Below are 19,930 nucleotides of genomic sequence, written 5' to 3' on the forward strand. Positions count from 1 at the left end.
TTGAACAGCTATGGGGGTTTATTACCGACTGTTGAGAGTTTCTAAGTGTACAAGTAGTAGCCTTTCTGAAAATTAAAACTTGTTTTAAACTGAATGGGAAAATAACAGGCAAAGAACACTCAAGGCATTCCTGGCTTAACTGTTCCAAAAAGAAGCTACAAGAATGGGCGGCCATCCTATAACTTGCCGTTTTCCCATGGAACTAGCAGTTGGTTTTATTTTTCCGTGTTTTCATGTCCAAAATTTTCACCAGTTGGAAACAGTTTGTATTCTTTATGTTTCTGCTTTTTCTGTCCAACAAGTTTGACATACGTGTCTTTTTTTACTTGGCAGTGCTTCACTTCCTTCCCCCCTTTTGGGGGGGGGAACTTGCTGCAATGTATTTTTATGATAATCTTTGAAGAACTGAAGCATTGTAAACTACTTTTGGAGCCCTTCAACAAATTGCTTGTGTCCCTTGAATGCGTTTCTTTAGCCTTTTGTGAAAAAACGCTTTGCCAGTCTTACAACAGGCTTGCAGATAGCCACTTGCCTGGTCACCTGTGATAAGCAGAATTGCTTTCAGACAAGTAAGTTTTACAAATGTTAGCTGTTTTGTTTCTTTTATGCCACAGATGGCTGGCATAACTATATGTGGACAGGCACACTAGGAAGTGGTGGTGCAGAATAATTGGGGGGGGGCTTGTTTGAAAGGCTGCAGCTGGAGCATTCAGAATCCAGGACTCTTTTCAGCCTCTTCCCATTGCACCTTTGCATCAAAGAACTTCATCAGGGGCAGCGCCAGAGGGAGTCCAGGTCGGGCCCTGGCTGAGGGCCTCTGTGGCCCAAAGGGGCCTCTGAAGGGCCCCTCCTTAGAGTGGGAGGGTAGCACTCCTGTTCCGTGATCCACGGCAGTGTTGGTTTCCTACCCAGCCACAGATCACAGAGAGGGAGCTCACAGGCACTCCCCATACAGACCGCACAGGCCCACAATGCCCCATCTACCTCTCCCATTGCGATGAATGCTGTGTGCGTTGTGTGTGCATACCTGCCATCAACCAAGATGGTGGCCGAGGCTTCCTTAAGGGGCTGATGCCCCTGTCACCATCTTGGTTGATGACAGGCATGTGCATGCATGTGGGCATTCACTGCAACGGGAGAGGTAGGTGGGGCATGCAGGCATGTGCCGTGGTCCCAGGGCAGGCTGGTGCCCAAGGACTCAGCCATGCCTGGTGGTGGCCCTGAACTGTATAAACATACAAGAAAAGACTTGTAAGTTGCTATTTTGCCCAGTCATCTGGGGTGAATAGCACTTGCCTTGGTGGCTGGTGGTTGCAGCAACAGATGTGCCGGGGGAAACGTGACTGTGCTTGTTTGGGCTGAAGGGAGCTGTAGTCCAAAATATGATATCTGGAGGGCTCCAGGTTGGCGAAGGCTGCTTTGCAGAATAATGAGCATGTTGAATACAATGAGGTGTGGGTGGGAGGAAGCATTGAGAGCAGAGTGACGGGATGAATGCGGAAGTGCAGGTACATCTTGTGGTTTGTTGTAATTTGGATGGAGACTGAAGGAGTTAAGCCAAGGTTTATGGGAAAGGTGAGTTTTGAGGAGGCGTCCTAAGCCGGTGGGGAATGATGGCGTGTTAGCAGTGTTGTGGAAGGGAGCTCCATCCGTAATTTTGAGGGTAACGTTGAAGGAGTGAAGATCATGAATATCATGATAAATTAAAGAGAAGGAGAACACCCACTGGAGTAAGGGCAAAATAGTGGGAGAAAACGGTTAACCCCCCCCCCCAGTTGTTTCTCCACCGTAAATTACTCGCTCCAAAAGCTGCTTTACCAGAAGTGGCTATCACCGTCTTATTTACATGCATTGGTTATATAATGTGTACTCCCACCATTAGCTTTTACATGCCGCTGCTTCCACGGATCTTGTATTAGTACTGTGTCCTGTATGATTATTGTATCTCTGTGTAAATTGCCATGGTGTAAAGGCTTTCCTCAGTAAGGAAGGAAAATGGGATTTTTAAAAGGTGAGAGGGTTCTTGTTGGGGATCCTGGTTTTGACCGTGCTGCAATTTTTGTATGTATGCGGGAAACTTGTTTGTTGGGCTGCACTGGTTTCTAGCACACTGGGAGTTCACAGTTCAGCTGTTGTGCTTTCTGTGGGTATCTCCAAGCTCTGCCTTCTTCCAACACCACCCACTCTGTCCAGTGTGTCATCCTGGAAGTTTTGAGGTAGAGTTATTTGAAGCTGGCATGCTACGGATGTTCTTAGTGAGGCTGCAGGATAGGCAAATCCACCCCCTCCAAAAAAAAAATTTATGAGGAAGCAAGGCATATTGGTCAGAGGTGTCCCATCCTTCATAGTGACAACATCCGAAAAAGGCATCTTGCCAGGTTTACCGAATATTTTTGAAGGCAACTTGAAAGCCAGTTCTTTAGCACTCTCGAATTTTATGTCCAAGATGACATTAGTAATAAGCATGTTAATTCTTGCATCTGTTTTCTTTCACAGGAAAAGAAAATCAGAGTGTCTCTGCCTTTAAGAAGAGGACCAAGTGCCTTTATACCAGAAAAGGAAGTAAGTTTATTTTCCCCAATGTGCATGTGCAATAATGAGGTAATGCATGTAGGGGCAGATTCCTGTGGAATGATTCTCCCCCAGCACCTTTACTTCTGGAGTGTCCAAACAGTTTGACTAAAGTTTCGTATCAGGCAATTGACCCATTGGCTTAAGTTTCCAGAAGAGTAACAATCTTAGGGCTTCTCCACATGGGAGCCTTTCTTTGTAGCAAATACACTGCTTTTACAGTCGTAATAGATTTGCAAGGTGCACACTTTGTGCTCAATGGCAGTTTCAAATCCGTTGTTTTCCATTCACACAAGTAGGCGTTCCTCTGGGAAGGATTTGTGTCTCTTTTTCCTTGTGGCCCTGCCCTCTAAAAGTTTACATTTTTACTCCCTCCCTGACTGCTGGGGCTTCAAGGCTGAAGCAGGGAGAGCACCTAGGTGTGCAATTTACAAGAAACAACGAAACTGACTAGACCCCCCCTTCCCTTCTCCATTCTCCAAGCCTGAGTGAAAGGCAGATGGGGGGGAGTGAGCCAGTGAGTGAGTGAAGGGGAAAGTAGCTGGTGGCTGCGGCAGCTTTTGCACAGGGCAGGTGCTATGAAAGCATCCTGAGCAAAGGGCTGGCAGAGAAAGGGGGATTCTGCACCTGGAAAAGCGGGGGCGTACGGCCCCCAGCAGACGATCAAGCTCTGGTGCGCAACCCAGGATGCATTCTTTTGTCCAAGGGAGACTGAGGGGCTCTCTCTGCCAGGGGTTTTCACCAGCAGGGCCAAGGTGCCCCAAAGCGGGTCCCTGACCTGCCTGCCTGGGGGTCCCCCCAAGGGGTGAAGCTCCCCCTCCCCACCGCATAGCAGCCAGCCCGCTTACCTGCCCAGGGAGCGGAAGGGACCGGTGCACCGCCCTCCACCTCTTCCAGCAACCCTGCAAAAAGAGTCTCCCCCCCCAAAAAAGAGGCTTTTGTTAGGAACCCCAGATGCGCTTGGGGGTCCTTGGCAGGGGGTAGAACATGAGCAACATTTGCATCATTTTTGTGAATTGAAAGGAGGCGGCCCCAGAGAGGGCAGAGGAGAGCCCGCCTCCTGCTCTGCCAACCAAAGTGCCCCCCACAGGCACAGCTGCCTCTCCCCAACAGAAACTTCCTCCTGACCTTATGCTGGAGGGCTACCTCCTCTGTGCCCCCCATTATTACATCACAACAGATCCCCTTTCTCCAGAATGCCCCACAATTTCTGTGCGCATCTCCCCCCAAGCCCGCAATAGCCCCCCCATGGAGAGAGCTCCACTGTGAACCCCACCCCTTCTTTGTCTGCACCCCCCTCCAGCTTCAACCTTCTGCCATAAAAACTCACTGTCTCTGGAATGCCCTCCCTACTTTGCCAATCCTGCTACCTCCTTCCTCCTCTCACTACTCTGCACACAGGGGAACAGCTGAAAATTATGATTCAGCCACCCACCAAACACATTGAAGCAAAGCGCTTACAAGGAGGAGCCCAGCGCAGTTGAGACAGTTTTTCCTTCCCTTTTCGTATTATCAGTGGATTGGGTTAATATGGATTTACTGGGGGGAAACTGTGTGATAGCTTTTGTTTGCCAGTAACGTCACATGAACCATACAAATTAAAAGGGGTTGTGAGTAGCACCAAACAACGCACTAAATCACCATGTAGATGAGCCCTTACTCTATGATAGCAAAGCCAACAAAGAGTCCCATGCAGACTTACAAATGTATGTTTGTTGTGTGGTTTTGTAGGCTAAAGTCTTTATTTCTGCTGGATATTAATTTATTTTGTTAAAAAGGTTTCTGGATGCATTGGATTATCAAAAATGCATTTGATTAAGCATGCTGTAGCTATGGAAGTTTGTGTCACAATAGATTTGGAGTGGTAAAGGTAGCACAGGACTCTTGTGGGATGATCTTACTGGGGCACCTCCCCAATGAGTCCTGCACAATTGGAGTAAGCCACCATGGTCTTTCAAGCATTGGAGAGATGGCTTTGCCGTGTTTGATTCTGGAATTCTTCTATAGCTGCTCTGTGTTAAATACGTTTTGGGTAATAATCAGGTTTGTTTATTGAAAACTCCTTGCGTTGTATCCCACTAAATCTATGTTCACCGCCCAGAGAGCTATTGCTAGTCGGGCGGTATATAAATTTAATAAATAAATAAATAAATAAAAATAAATCATTGCATGCATAGAAGGACTTCTGCAAGTACAGCTGATCATCTCTTCCCCCCACGCCGCCCCCAAATCTGCTCTGGGGGCAGTGCCAGAGAGCAGACTGAGGAGCAGAGGAAGCACATTTGGGGGTGGCATGGGGGGGAAGGGAAGGGAAGTTCCACTGCCCTTACAGAAGTTGTTCCATGCACACAATGACTTGGTTGGCTACAAACCTTTAGAACGTCGTAGTTTGTGGTTTTTTTGTTTTCTGTTTTAAATGGTCATATCTTTTTGAGTGTTTCATAAAAAGGTGATCAATACAATATAGAAATAAATATAAGCATCGTCCTTAACTAGATTGTTTTGCCTTTGTTCCCTGAAGGTTATCCAAGCCAACAGTTTGAATGAACGCACGCACCTGCTTGTGGAAGAATATTCTACATCTGGGCGCCTAGACAACATCACCCAAGTCATGAGCTTACACACGCAGTACCTGGAGTCTTTCCTCCGCAGCCAGTTCTATATGTTGCGTATGGACGGGCCCCTTCCTTTGCCCTACAGGCACTACATTGCAATCATGGTATGTACTTGGAAACGCCACCTCCCACTGTGTCCTTCCCAGCTGTGGGTAATGCTTGTATCCTTTCCAATGCGCTTGTGAATTCAACCAACATTTATTTGCTTCACTTTGTGAGGGTGGGGGGGAAAAAGTCTTTATCTCACAAGTCTGGTATCCTTAAGAGCTTGAAATCCCAGCAGCTGGACTTGAGGCAGGATTGAGCCTGGCTTCAGAAGGAGGATACCAATCCCCAGAATATTAAAAGATTGAGACCAAAGCCTGGATCCCAGTCGCAGATGACATTTCTCCACTCTGGTAATTTACACAAACTGCGTGTCGAGTACCAGTTTAAAAAAATAAATGTCAAAGGAACACAGAATACTACACTCTGAATAAATTATGTAAATTTATTCATTCTGTGAAGAAGTGTTTATTTGCCAGAATAAATGCATATGTTCTCAGCAGTGTTCTGGTTCCCTCAGAACCTGTGATGGGGAACCTCTGGCCCTCCATGCTTCTTTATCTGGCCCTCAGAACTCTTCCCCAGGCCACACTGGCCCTGGTTTGCATCCCGAGTGTTTTTCTGTGTGTTGCCTGACTGGAATGTGTCCATGAGCTCTGATAATCCTCTTGCTTGTCAGAACAGAGGATAGAGAGGAATGTGGAAGTGTGTTAGAAACTAGCCTGTTGTGCAAAGGTAAAATGTACATTGGTTGCTCCTTCCACTTTTTGCCTCTGGACCTGCCTGCATGTGGCCCCCAGAAGGGAATGTGGTTGTCTGGCTGAAAAAGGTTTCCTACCCTGGTCTTACTTTTTTGAAGAATTTCACTTGCATTTTGCAAAATCTGGGTTGCAAGAAACCTACAGGCGCTTCCCAAGCACTGCTGTGTTACCTTGAAGTGTGCTTTGTTTTGTTACATTTGTATTCCACCATCCTGTAGGGTGGCATATCAAGGGCACTCATCCCGCTGTTATCCATACTATAGCTCTATGAGGTAGGTTAGGCTGAGAGGCGATTTACCGAAGATTGCCCAGAAAGCTTCATGGGACAGTAAGCATTTGAACTTGAGTTCCTCCTATCCAAGCTTAGCAGCTGAGCTACTACAACATACCACCTCTTCTTTAAGTTTCCATTAAAATAAATAAAATGCAAGCCTTAGTTCTGAGAAAGCCAAGTCCTGCAGTAGTTAACATATAGTTTTTAGCATTCAAGTGTTCAGAGTATTTCACATATATTAGTATGTCACCTGCGACTGTGCAGCAGCCCTATAAGAATCAATATTCTTATCCCCATATTGCAGATGGGAGGGCTGAGGCTGAAAGATGGTGGCTGTCCTAAGATTACATAGTGAATTCATGGCAAGATTTGAACTTGGGACTTCTGAGTTCAGAACTCTGATTGACTTGGCCGCTCTCCTTTGCTAATGCTCAGTCCTTGTACAGCACACTTGCAGATGTTCAAGATTCACATGACCACAGACACTTATAACTTGATTATATTCATGGATTACACATGTCTTTTAAAAACAGGTTTGTTGCTCTATCATCTGCCTTTCTGTCAAAGACAATAAACTGAAATTACTTCCAGCCATTTTGTATGGGTTTAATGCATGCTTCTCCACCTTATCGAAAGTGTATTTTTCTCTCTCGTGCCTATGCTTGCAGGCTAACCCTCCTTCCTCCCCCAAGAAAAACCGGCACCTTTAGACTAGCTCAACTTCATCTTTCTTTTCAACTCCAGGCTGCTGCCAGGCACCAGTGTTCCTATCTAATAAACATGCATGTGGATGAGTTCCTGAAGACTGGAGGGATACCAGAATGGCTGAATGGCTTGGAATATGTTCCGCAAAGACTGAAAAACCTGAATGAAATCAACAAGCTTCTTGCACATCGACCTTGGCTACTTTCGAAAGAGCACATTCAGGTATTCATTAGAAATTAGAAATACCTTAGTATTTGCGTATGTGTCAATTATTGCTATGTTTGTGTGTGTTCAGGCAATTGGGTCTGGGAAGGCTGGATTCTCATTTGAGATTTTGTTGTGGCGCAGTTGACTGGCTGCTTTGTCCTATCTTTCTGTCAATGAGTACAAGGGGACATTGAGTCAAGAAATACAGTAGGAGTTGGAGAAAATAGTTTCTCTGCCTCTCCATTACCTTCCAGACAGAGATAAGTCTCTTCCAGCCCTACCTGGAAATGCTGGGGATTGAAGCTGGGACCTCTCGCATGCAAAGCATTGGCTCTGCTGCTGAGCCATCATCCCAGGGCATGATACATGGGAAGCTGCTTTCTAACTAATAAGGCCATTGGTGCATCTAGCTCACCTTGACTTACAGCGGCTCTCCAGTGTTTCAGGCAGGAGGAGATGCCAGGGATTGAACCTGGCCCTTCTGTTCACAAAGCAGATGCTCTGCCACAGACCTATGGCTTTCCCTGGGAGGGGGAGGTAAAAGAGTTTGTCTGTTTACGTGTAATGTGTAGTTTGGCCCTCAATGCACAAGGGTCAGCAGTGAGGCTCAACAGGACTAGCTGTTGCCACAAATGAACAAACCATGTGCCTTAGAACGTATCCCAGTATCCTGGAATTCCTTGGCAGATAAGTCATTGTGGAAAAGATTCCCTGACGGAAGGAGATTTGATGCCCACTCTTGCTCTCGGATGCCATTCTGCCGTAGACGTTCAGTCTAGTGAATCTATAAACACCTGCTTTTCTTGATTTATGCCAACTCACACAAACATAACCAGGAAGCCTTTTTTTGTGGTTAGATTTTGTTACTGCTTTTCAAGGGACTCTGCTAAAATGCACGCACGCACACACACATGAGTGTGCCTAAAGTGTTAGGGGAAGTGAGAGTTACCCCTTCCCTCTCAAATGAAAATTGTACTCTTTCCCAGGTGACTAGGAGCCCCTCCAGAATAGTGGGATTTTTTGTGGGTGTATTCTGCAACATGTCATTGACTCAGTGATAGTACATTAGTGCTGGATTTATACTGGACCGTCCACATGTCATTCCACTGCTTCTCCAGTGTTACTGTGTTAATGCCATCCGGAGGGGCACTCTTGCTCTGTAGCACAATGAAAGCAGGACAACCTCCCCCACTTTGAAAATCAGTGGCATAAAAAGTTACCAGATTTCAGCAGGAAGCTATGGGACATGCACCAATTGTAAATGAAGCAGTATGTCCACCCCGAAATATTTGCGTGCACAAGCATGTTGAAAACATGTATGTAACTGCCCTGATACCATCCTAAGCACAAATATTCATGAATGCACAATAAAAAAGATCTCTGGAGGGGGCCTACATTTCTCAAGAGCCATCAGGGCTTTTCTTCCTGGTGTTCTATCAGTGGGGTACTAGAGAGGGAGGAGTTAGAGAAGTATAAAGATTTCCAGGCCTGGGCCAAGAGAAGAGAAGACGCCTCCTGCCTTGATTCAACCTCCTAGTCACATTATATCTGGGGGGCAGGGGCTGTTCGAATAAGGGGCATGCTACTGTATGCAAATTACACTGAAGAGAATGAGATATCTTATGATAGAGTGCAGGATATGGAATAATGGGCTCAGATTAGCCAGATTTCGACTGGACATCAGGAAAATCTTCCTGTTAGAGACATACGACAATGGAACCAATTACCTAGAGAGGTAGTGGGCTCTCTGACACTGGAGGCCTTCAAGAGGCAGCTGGACAGCCATCTGTCGGGAATGCTTTCATTTGGATTCCTGCATTGAGCAGGGGGTTGGACTTGATGGCCTTATAGGCCCCTTCCAACTCTACTCTTCTATGATTCTATGAACCTTTGGCTGTCCAAATGTTGCTGAACTACACCTCCCATCATCCCTGGCCACTGACCGTGCTTGCTGCAGCTGATGGGAGCTGTAGTTCAGCAACATCTGAAAGGGGAAAGGTTCCCCACACTTGTGTTATGAAAACCATAATGCCAGTTGGATTTTGCTTACAAACTAAGTCTGACTAATTTCTGAGTTTGCAGCCAGGAAGAAATTGGCTAGAGGTTATGCTGTGGTGTTCTTTTAACCTTTGTTTTTTCACTTTTACCTGCTGAATTTGGCTTGGGCTTGTTTGGTGGAGTTACTTATAGCAATTGATTTGCAGGGACTTTCTTCTGCCGTGAGCCTGCTTTATGGCATGGAGTCTGGGAACCCTATGTAAGCTCCTTTGAGCTTTTCTAAGGAAAGTGGTTTAAAACAGCAGAACGAAATTTAACGGGGATAAGAGCAAAGTTCTGCACCTAGGAAAAAGAAACCAAGTGCACAATCATAAGATAGGGGATAATTGGCTCAGCAATACTACGTGCAAGAAGGATCTTGGAATTGTTGTTGATCGCAAGCTGAATATGAGACAATCGTGCAATGTGGCTGCAAAAAAGGCAAACACTGTTTTAGGCTACAGAAGTATAGTTTCCAAATTGTGTGAACTACTAGTTCCACTCTATTCGGCACTGGTTAGGCCTCATCTTGAGGTCTGCATCCAGTTCTGAACACCGCACTTTAAGAATGATGCAGACAAACTGGAACAAGTTCAGGGGAGGGCAAAAAGGATGATCAGGCGACTGAAAACAAAGCTCTATGGGGAGAGATTGAAAGAACTGGGCATGTTTAGCCTTGAGAAGAGAAGACTGAGAGGAGATATGATAGCACTCTTCAAGTACCTGAAAGGTTGTCACACAGAGGAGAACCAGGATCTCTTCTCTATCATCCCAGAGTGCAGGATGTGGAATAATTGGCTCGAGGGGCAGGAAGCCAAATTTCAGCTGAATATCAGGAAAAACATCCTATCTGTTAGACTTGTACAACAATGGAACCAATGACCTTGGGTGTAGTGGGCTCTCCAACACTGGAGGCCTTCAAGAGGCTGCTGCACAGCCACCTGTCGGGTATGCTTTAATTTGGATTCCTGCATTGAGCAGGGGGTTGGACTTGATGGCCTTATAGCCCCCTTCCAACTCTACTCTTCTATGATTTTATGAAAGGTTGTCATTTTTACTCAAACATTGGTAGGGAGAGACAGAAGACACTGTTTTGTTTTTTAATTCTGTCCCGGATACAATCCTGATTAAGGGCGCAAGAGCTCTAAACAACATAGGAAGTTGCCTTATACCAAGTCAGACCTCTGCTCCTCTAGCTCAGTATTGTCTACACTGACTGGCAGTGGCCCTCCAGAGTTTCAGACAGGGGACATTCCCAGCCCTCCTTGGAGATGCCGGGGATTGAACCTGGGACCTTCTGCATCCAAGCTGATGTTCTACCACTGAACTAAGCCCCTTCCCCATCTGTTGCCCAGCAGAGGGGTTGGGAAAGGGTGCTAGTGCCTTAGGAGTGCCTCCTTGCATTGGAGACCAAGACTTGGTAGCCTTCTGGTGCTCCCAACGTACCCCTATCAAAATGGAAACTCGGAAGAGACTGTATAACTATCATCTCCTTTCTATTAGAATATTCTGTCTCCTTCCTGTGTCTGTATCTAACATATTCGCATTTTGGGGGGTTTTTTGTTCCAGAAACTTGTCAAGACGGGGGAAAATAATTGGTCTCTTCCTGAGCTGGTGCATGCTGTGGTCCTCTTGGCACACTACCACGCCTTGGCAAGCTTTGTCTTTGGTAGTGGCATCAATCCAGAGAGAGATCTTGATGCCTCGAATGGCTACAGGCTCATATCGGTTAACAACTTCTGCGTCTGTGATCTTGCCAACGACAACAATATCCAAAATGCGTCCCTCACAAGTAACAACTTTGGGGTTAGCGTTGCTAGATTTTTATTCCCATTTTGCTCATCTTGCTTTTTTTGTAAGGGGTTGGAGGTGGGTGGGTGAGGGAAATTTTCTTCTTGTGGTTGAGATATCAATTTCCTCCTATGTTTGTCAGGGCTAGGAAATAGGGAGATGAAGTGCAAACCCCAGAAGAATTGGCATCAGAGTAGAGTGGAGTGCTGGGGCAGATCCAAAAGGGAGGTCAATGGAAAGGCAAGTCAGTTGGAGAACAGAGTGGGAGTTGAGATGTCTGCTCCGGGGATAGGAATCAGTGCTAGAATACAGATGCAACACTAATATGAAATACATTGTTCTTCCTCTTGCAGAAATCTAAGTGTGGCAAAACTTCCCTCTTCCCCCAGAATGCCACTTTCCTCCTCCCTTCCCCCCTCCCAATTTTTTCCCCTGGTGCCATCTTTGGAACCAGCAAACTGACTGGCAGTCTCAGTAACAGCCAAAGTCTTTGCCCAGGCAATGTCGGAGCTTGCGTCTGAAATCACTTAAGCCATTGGAAGTCAGAAGGAACCAATGGGCTTCCTGGAAGGGCAGAGCCATGCCAGAACATGAGAGGACATTATTACCCCTTTCCCCTCTACTCTGTGGCCTCAGATGGCTCAGCACTAGGGAGAGGATTGCATGAACAGGGAAGCTCCTGGTTGAAGTCCTGTACGGGCCTGAGAGAAACCTGCCTAAACTTCGGGGATTGACAAGGATAACTTTTTGAAAGTACTTTTAAGTTCAGCTATGGATGCACATATGGACTTGCAGTGCAAAAAGAAAAAAAAGAGCATAAGAAGAGTTCTGCTGAAACAGACCCAAGGGCTATCTAGTCCAGCAACCTGTTATTGCAGTAATGAATCAGATAACTATGAGAGGCTTGCAGTCAGGACCTGCATGCAACAATGCTCTCTTTACTTGTCATTCACAGAAACTGTTATTCCAAGGCATGCTGCTTCTGACAGTGGAGGTAGATTATGGCTGTTGTGGCTAGTAGGCATTGATAGCCTTATCCTCCTTATCACTGCACACACATGCAGCAGGTAGACATAGCCAAGCTCAGCTCCCTGTTGCATGTATCTGTATCATATACATGTTGATTAAGACGTGGCGAGTGGGATCCAGACTAAGTGAGTTGCACTTATTTCCCATTGAAATCAATTGGACTTCATTTTCCACACTGATTTCAACGGGACTCAGGTTCATCTAACTGGTTCTCTCCTTTTTGCTGGGTTTCCATCATGCTCGCTTAAGACCAAGCACTCCAGCTTGCCCATCTTGACTTGGAGGTTTGTAGTATTGCCATATAAACACCTATAAGCGGTGTCACTCTCCAAGTGTCTTTGGCACATGGTGCTTTGGCCTTTTTTATTTGCTATAGTGAGCCCTTGCTCTTTCAGTGCTTAGTTCTTCTTACTCATTTTGAGAGTCATTAACATTTTTGACTTCATCCCTGAGGGATGACCAGATGTTTTGCACCTCCTGTTGGCTTTCCCTCTGTAATCAGTTTAAAAACTGCTCTGCCACCTTTTTAATTTTAAGTGCCAACAGTCTGGTTCCATCCTGGTTCAACTGGAGCCTGTTCTTTTTCTACAGGCCTAAACGATAAAGCTTTCTAGAAGAAGGAGTTAGAAAGAGTTCTAGCATTCTCTCAGAAAACCAGAAATTACTTTCTTTTTAAGATGACCTTTATATTACTTACCAAGGATTCTGCCAGCCACATAAATCATGCACTTACATTTATGAAATATCAGCAGAGAAAGAGAATGAATAATTTTCTTGTCGTAGTGGTGGCTTACCTACTCTGGCTTTCTCAAATGATGTGTCACAATTTCACTGGGATACTAAAAAGGAGCATTCAGATGTCCTTGATTTGGCTGGCTTAGTGTGATACAAGTAGAAAGAGGGCAAATTTGTTGTTGTTACATGCCTTCAAATCGATTATGACTTTGTGCATACCATGGACTGCGAAAACGACAAAATTGGGTGTCAGAACAAATTAAACCAGAACTGTCACTAGAAGCTAAAATGATGAAACTGAGGTTATCATACTTCGGACACATAATGATGAGACATGTTTCACTAGAAAAGACAAACAGAAGGGAGTAGAAAAAAAGGAAGACCAAACAATAGATGGATTGATTCCATAAAGAAAGCCACAGACCTGCACTTACAAGATCTGAACAGGGTGGTTCATGACAGATGCTATTGGAGGTCACTGATTCATAGGGTTGCCATAAGTCGTAATCGACTTGAAGGCACATAGCAACAACAACAAATGAATCAGCAACCTCCAATAGCATGTGTCATTATGTGTCCAAAGTATGATAACCTCAGTTTCATCATTTTAGTTTCTAGTGGTAGTTCTGGTTTAATTTGTTCTTTGTTGTTGTTACGTGCCTTCAAGTCGATTACGACTTATGGCGACCCTATGAATCAGTGACCTCCAAGAGCACCTGTCATGAACCACCCTGTTCAGATCTTGTAAGTTCAGGTCTATGGCTTCCTTTATGGAATCAATCCATCTATTGTTGGCCTTCCTCTTTTTCTACTCCCTTCTGTTTTTCCCACCCAATTATTTGTCTTTTTTGCAGTCCATGGTATGCGCACAGCTCTCCTCCAACACCACATTTCAAAGGAGTTGATTTTTCTCTTATCCGCTTTTCTCACTGTCCAACGTTCACATCCATACATAGAGATTCGCAATACCATGGTCTGAATGATCCTGTGATCAGTGATACATCTATGCATTTGAGGACCTTTTCTAGTTCTCTCATACCTGCCCTCTCCATTCCTAGCCTTCTTCTGATTTCTTGACTATTATCTCCATTTTGGTAAATGACTGTGCCAAGGTATTGATAATCCTTGACAAGTTCAGTGTCCTCGTGGTCAACTTTAAAGTTGCATAAATCTGTTGTCATTACTTTCGTCTTCTTGATGTTCAGCTGTAGTCCTGCTTTTGTGCTTTCCTCTTTAACTTTCATCAGCATTCATTTCAAATCATTACTAGTTTCTGCTAGTAGTATGGTATCTTAAATTATTGATATTTCTCCCTCCAATTTTCACACCTCCTTCATCTTGGTCCAATCCCACTTTCCGTATGATACGTTCTGCGTACAGATTAAACAAATAGGGTGATAAAATACACCCCTGTCTCACACCCTTTCCGATTGGGAACCAATTGGTTTCTCCATATTCTGTCCTTACAGTAGCCTCTTGCCCAGAGTATAGGTTGCGCATCAGGACATTCAGATGCTGTGGCACCCCCATTTCTTTTAAAGCATTCCATAGTTTTTCATGATCTACACAGTGAAAGGCTTTGCTGTAATCTATAAAGCAGAGGGTGATTTCCTTCTGAAATTCCTTGGTCTGTTCCATTATCCAACATATGTTTGCGATATGATACAAGTAGAAAGAGGGCAAAAGTGACTCCATTATGTGATCATAGGGGCTGGGCTGGCAAATACACAACAGCATATGAGATTGGAACTGAGGGGGAAGAACCTGGTGCTAGAACTAGCTGGGTTTGGCCAGGGCTTGTGGGGAATGCTGCACATCTGTGGGAGCATTTTTTTTAAAACACACAAAGTGGTACTGGACTCAAAACCGAGCTTCCTGAGAATCTCTGCTTTCATTTTAAAACAGAAAGGTAGTTTCTAGCTAGTCCAGAACAAGAGCATTTGCATGATTTGGGTGGGCAATGAATCTTGCTTGGTACAATTTTAAATTTGCTACTGTATGCAATGCAAAGACCTGAGTGTTCCCTCCCCCCTCCCAAATGTTGAGTATGGAACTTGGAGGGGGCTAGTGATCTGTTCAGTGCTGAAGGGGAGTACCGTTATATAAAGTTTGAGTAATGTTGCCTTTAAGAAGCTTTTAGTCTTACAACTTGTAGTACCTCCCCTAACTTGGGTGATGTGTTTCTAGATCTCGGATTCTTTGAGTGAGCTGGAGGCCCTGATGGATAGAATGAAGAGGCTGCAGGAGGAGGAGGACGAGGAGGCCTCTCAGGAGGAAATGGATACTCGCTTTGAAAAGGAAAAGACGGAGAGCCTCCTAGTTGTCACTGAAGGTACTGCTCCCTGTCATTTCAGTCTCTTTAATTGAATCCAGTTTCTAGATGTATTGCTGAAGAGGAAAAAAATAAATTAGATAAAAAGGGCTGAAAAGGAAAACAATCATTTCATTTTCTGATGCAATGATTGCTTGGGGGCAAGTTACACATGCAGAGAAATCCAGTTTTTTGGGAGTGGAACTGTAGCTCTTTGGTGGGAGGCTGCCTGTTTGAATGCTCTTATGTATGAAAACAATCCCTTGCCCATAAAAAAGTAGCTTGCCTAGCTTTCTTTCTGACATGCTGCTGTTAAAAAAGAAGCATGCAGAGAGTTTTGGAACATCCTTCAGGCTGCTTAACCATGCAAAGCAATGCAGTCTCCAGAAAGCTGATCCACAGAGACTTCCTTGCATATGTAAATAACTCTTAGGGCAGGAGTGATACTGGGCCCTTTAGTTTTAGGTTTAGTTTTGGTTTCAGAGGTGGCCCTACTACACTTGACATGAATTATTGAACCATCTTTGGTTACTTGTATGCCTGTTTTAAGAGCAGGAATGTTTCTCCTGGTGCCCTGGGAACTTATAGACAAATGTGCTTATAGAAAATACCTTTTTTTCTTTTTGCACTTGCATTTGTGCTACATAGGTTTAAGGACTGAGAACCTGGCAGAGCTGCAGGTGAAATGCTTATCAGTTTTCAAATTTTACTGTCCAAAGTAGAACGATGGCTTGGTGGAGTTAACATTTATTAGTGAAACATTATAGATGTGGACTCTTGGGCATTTTCTGGGCGGAGAATTTGGACTTGTGTCTGATTTGAATCTGACACACACAGCCTGCCTTAGGGTCTGTGTTGTTTGAGTCCTGTGGGTTGTATTCAACTGAGTCTTGCTTAGAGTAGACTCATTGAACTTAAGTTGGCAATGTCTAGGGAAAGGATCCATTGGCCGGTGCCACTTAGAAAGTGTTCCATTGACCTAGCAGGCAGTATTGATTTAAGTTCATTATTGTTTGCTATCCACTACTTTTACCAGTCCGATTTTTTCTCTCCCCCAAAATATATTAATATTGATATTTTCGTTTAAAATATCGATATTTTGAAAGGTCGATAAATGAAATAAAATATTGATAAAGGAAACCGTCTTTGCTGCTTCTGCCTCCTCCTCTGTGACTGAGGCTGGTCAGTTTTCATGTTAGCAGAGACTGGCTGTTTTCCTTTTGGAAAGAAAAGGAGGAATGCAGCTTTCGGTGCCCCCCCCCTTGGCAAACCCTGAGTCCTTAACATGAGCCAGACTGGGCTTGCTTGCTTCCGCTTGGAGATTGGATTATTCGAGTAGAGACAGGGGCACAGACAGAGAGAGAGAGACCTGTATTGCTGTGCTATGAGACAAATCAATAAAAGAACAATATATTTGAGGGAACCCTTTGAGAGGAAAAAATCTGGTGTTGGAAAACTGCTGAAGTTCAGAGCAAACAGAATTACTGTGCGAAGGTGGAGAATATGTGGACTATTGAAAAATCTGATGCTAAATCCAGAATCAGCAGAATTCTTACCCATCCCTAGTCATGTCTATTAACTTCAGTGGGTCTACTCTGAGTGGGGCTGGCATTGAATACCATCCCATGTTTTCATGTGTGTCACAGTTTAGCCCACCATGGAGCTAATTGGGTGATGCATTAAATGCAGTCGTTGTTAGGGCAATCTTGTGGAAAGCAAATACAAGGTTGGCCTGCAGTCGTTGAAGACAAAAATGGGGATGGGATCTGTTGGCCAGTGACAGTTCGAAAGCATTCTCTTGACCTAACAAGCTGGTATTGATTCAAGTTCATTGATTCAAGTTCAATGCTTTTAAAAGGTAAAGGTGTCCCTGCACTTATAGTGCAAGTCGTTTCCGACTCTTAGGGTGACGTCTTGCAACGTTTACAAGGCAGACCGTATATATGGGGTGGGATTGCCAGTTCCATCCCCGGCCTTTCTTTACCCCCCAGCATATGCCGGTACTCATTTTACCGGCCATGAATGGATGGAAGGCTGAGTGGACCTTGACCTTTACTATTCTCTTTTTTCCCCTCACAGAAATTTTGATATTAATATAGGTATTTTGAAAGGAAAAATCAGTAGATGAAAGGAAACATTGATATCGATAAAATTATCGTTCTTAATATCAATATTTTAGAGGCAATTTTTAAAATCTGTTCACGAAAATAGCTTCGGAAAATCTCTACATAAAAATCCGATCTGCAACTATAGAGAACAAGCAAATTAATGGAAAGTTTGGTACCAGATCCAAATTGGTTGGAATTCTAGCAGATTCCTAGAGCAAAATGTCCCATCAGCCCCAAACACTCATGTGTTGAAGCTATTCTTGACTCCCATGTGACACTTGAAAAGTTAACATGTAAGACATCCCAAAAGGTTTTAGATTTTCAAAGTGACTGGTGGCTGAAACAATTTTACAAACTCAAATTTGAACGGTTAGAAAGTGGTCCTTTCTGTTTATTTCTTTGGACTAAAAATTCCTCAGGCCTCTTAGAAAGGAAGGTTTCAAATGTTAAAATTTCAAAGGCAACCAAGGCACATTAGTTAGAAACACTTTCATCCCTTACAGTTCGTGTCTTAACAACTTTCTTGTAAAAAAAAGAAAGAAAGCAGGCATGGACCTCTGTCTGCATTGCTCCAGAACAGATTGAGGGAATTAGAAACCAAAGGACAAGTCCAGGCTCAGCAGCTTAGATTTTTTAAACTGTACTAAGAACCTTTTTGGGTTATTGCCAGGTTGGTTTCTTCCCACACAGATTTATGGTTTGATTGGCTAATGAGCCCAGAAGAAAGGCAGCCTTGGATCAACTGATAATATTTTTTAAGGTGCTAGGAGTAAACACAGGGAAAGTTCAGAAGCCCACCATGAATTGTTTACAAGGCACTTCAAGGGTAAAGTTGTTTCAAGGATAAAGTTTGCAAGTCACTTCAAGGGTAAAGTAAAGGGTAAAGTTGCTCACCTCTGTAGCAATCTTGATGCCCCATCTACATCTACTGTAGTCCCAAGTGAGGTGTCCAGTGTAACATCTGCCGCAACATCTTGGGATCAATTTCAATTGATGCAGCCTGATGATGTTAGGCTGACTGAGCTGTAGTTGCCCAGTTCCTCCTTTTTTGCCCTTTTTGAAGATAGGGACAACATTAGCTGTCCTCCAGTCATCTGGCACTTCACCAGTCCTCCATGATTTTGCAAAGATAAGTGGTTCTGAGAGTTCTTTAGCCAGTTCCTTCAATACTCTAGGATGCAGTTTATCGGGCCCTCCAATTTGAACTTGTTCAAAGTGATTAGGTATTCCTTGACCATTTGTCTATCAATTTCAAGCTCCAGTCCTGCCCCTTCTACTTCATGTTTCCTGGGAGGGTCATAGACCCTCTTTTGGGAGAAGACTGAGCCGAAGTAGGAATTGAGCACTTACCATTTTTCCATCCTCATTGAGTAGCTGTGCCACCATTTCTTTTCTCTGTCTTTTACTATGGACGTACCTGAAGAAAGCTTTTTTGTTGCTTTTAGCATCCCTCGCTAACCTCAGCTCATTCTCAGCTTTAGCCTTCCTGACACCATCCCTGCAGTTCCGTGATACCTGCCTTTGTAGCCTGGCCTTCTTTCCACTTCCTGTATGTGTCCTTTTTTGTTTTGTCCTTTTATGTTTCTTACGAACATTTTCCAATGTCATCTTACAATTGAGGTTCAGTGTTTCAAGATAAAATATACAGAACGAAATTACAATGTACCATTGGTAATTCAGTAATATGAGCGTATTGGTCAGGGGTCTAATTACTTTTGCAAGGCACTGTACATTTAATAAATAAATGGGTTCCCCACCCGTCCTCATTAGGGCTCCTGAAAGTGAGCCAAGGTGGAATATCAAGGTCACCTGCAGTAACTTTGCCGTGATCAGGTTTCTGAAAGTGTAGTTAATGCACTCATGCCATCTTATCACTTGGCAGGCAGGAGGCGATGAGATGGGCAATTTGCCTGCCTTAGTATTGGTATTGCTGAAGTTCTTCTATGGTGCTTGGTTGTATAGCCGCCCTGGGCACCTGCTGGGAGGAAAGGCGGGATATAAATTAAATAATAAAGAAATAAATCATAGCTGATCAGTACATAGCTGAACTCTTTAGCCGTACCCAAATGGCTCTAATTAGTAGGACTGGATTGACTGGATTTTTTCTTTTCAGAGTATCTGATCTCCCACAGTATGCATGGCCAGGGTGGTACAAGCCATTATTTGTCCCTTACCAATCCAACATGGCTGGCGGGGGTTATTTCCAGATTTGCTCTGTCTGTGACATCTCTGACATTTGTATGACTGGCTTTCTGTTTGACATACAGAATAGTTCTCTGCGAAAGCATCTCTGTCCTTCTCTAGGGACTGTTCCCTTGTTCCCTTCGGACTGGTTTAGATAGTCATCCTGTTTGCCCGGCAGAATGCATTCTTCTGGATAAGAGAACATATGACTTACGCCATCCCCAAATACGTCATAGTTATCAGGAATTGATTCCCATCGTGGTAGCAGCTGGGGGGGGGGGGGAGTGGTGTTGGTATTTGTGAACAGCTGAGCCTGAGGTCACAGCTCAGTTGAGGTGTATTGTTTGGAGAAAATAGTTAAGTTTACCTATGTATAATAATAATAATAATAATAAAATTTTATTTTTAGGCCGCCTATCTGGCTGAATGAACAGCCACTCTAGGCGGCGTACATAATTAAAATTTAAAATACACATATAAATACAATTATAACATATTCAATTTACCCACATCTGTACACTGTAGAATTAAAATTAACCAGGGATTCTGTATGCCCG

General features: G+C 44.2%; 1 protein-coding gene across 2 annotated transcripts in view; it reads left to right on the plus strand.

Annotated features, from left to right (window-relative positions):
* Window positions 1–19,930, plus strand: part of SESN3 (sestrin 3) — an 87,687-nt gene that overhangs the window by 56,829 nt on the left and 10,928 nt on the right. For both annotated transcript variants that reach the window (XM_061628794.1, XM_061628795.1), the window contains exons 2-6: window positions 2,497–2,562; window positions 5,093–5,290; window positions 7,011–7,193; window positions 10,785–11,021; window positions 14,958–15,102. In XM_061628794.1, coding sequence (XP_061484778.1) covers window positions 2,497–2,562; window positions 5,093–5,290; window positions 7,011–7,193; window positions 10,785–11,021; window positions 14,958–15,102 — 829 coding nt within the window. The remainder of the gene's footprint in view (window positions 1–2,496; window positions 2,563–5,092; window positions 5,291–7,010; window positions 7,194–10,784; window positions 11,022–14,957; window positions 15,103–19,930) is intronic.

Source organism: Rhineura floridana, chromosome 5, assembly GCF_030035675.1.
Source record: "Rhineura floridana isolate rRhiFlo1 chromosome 5, rRhiFlo1.hap2, whole genome shotgun sequence".
NCBI lineage: Eukaryota > Metazoa > Chordata > Lepidosauria > Squamata > Rhineuridae > Rhineura > Rhineura floridana.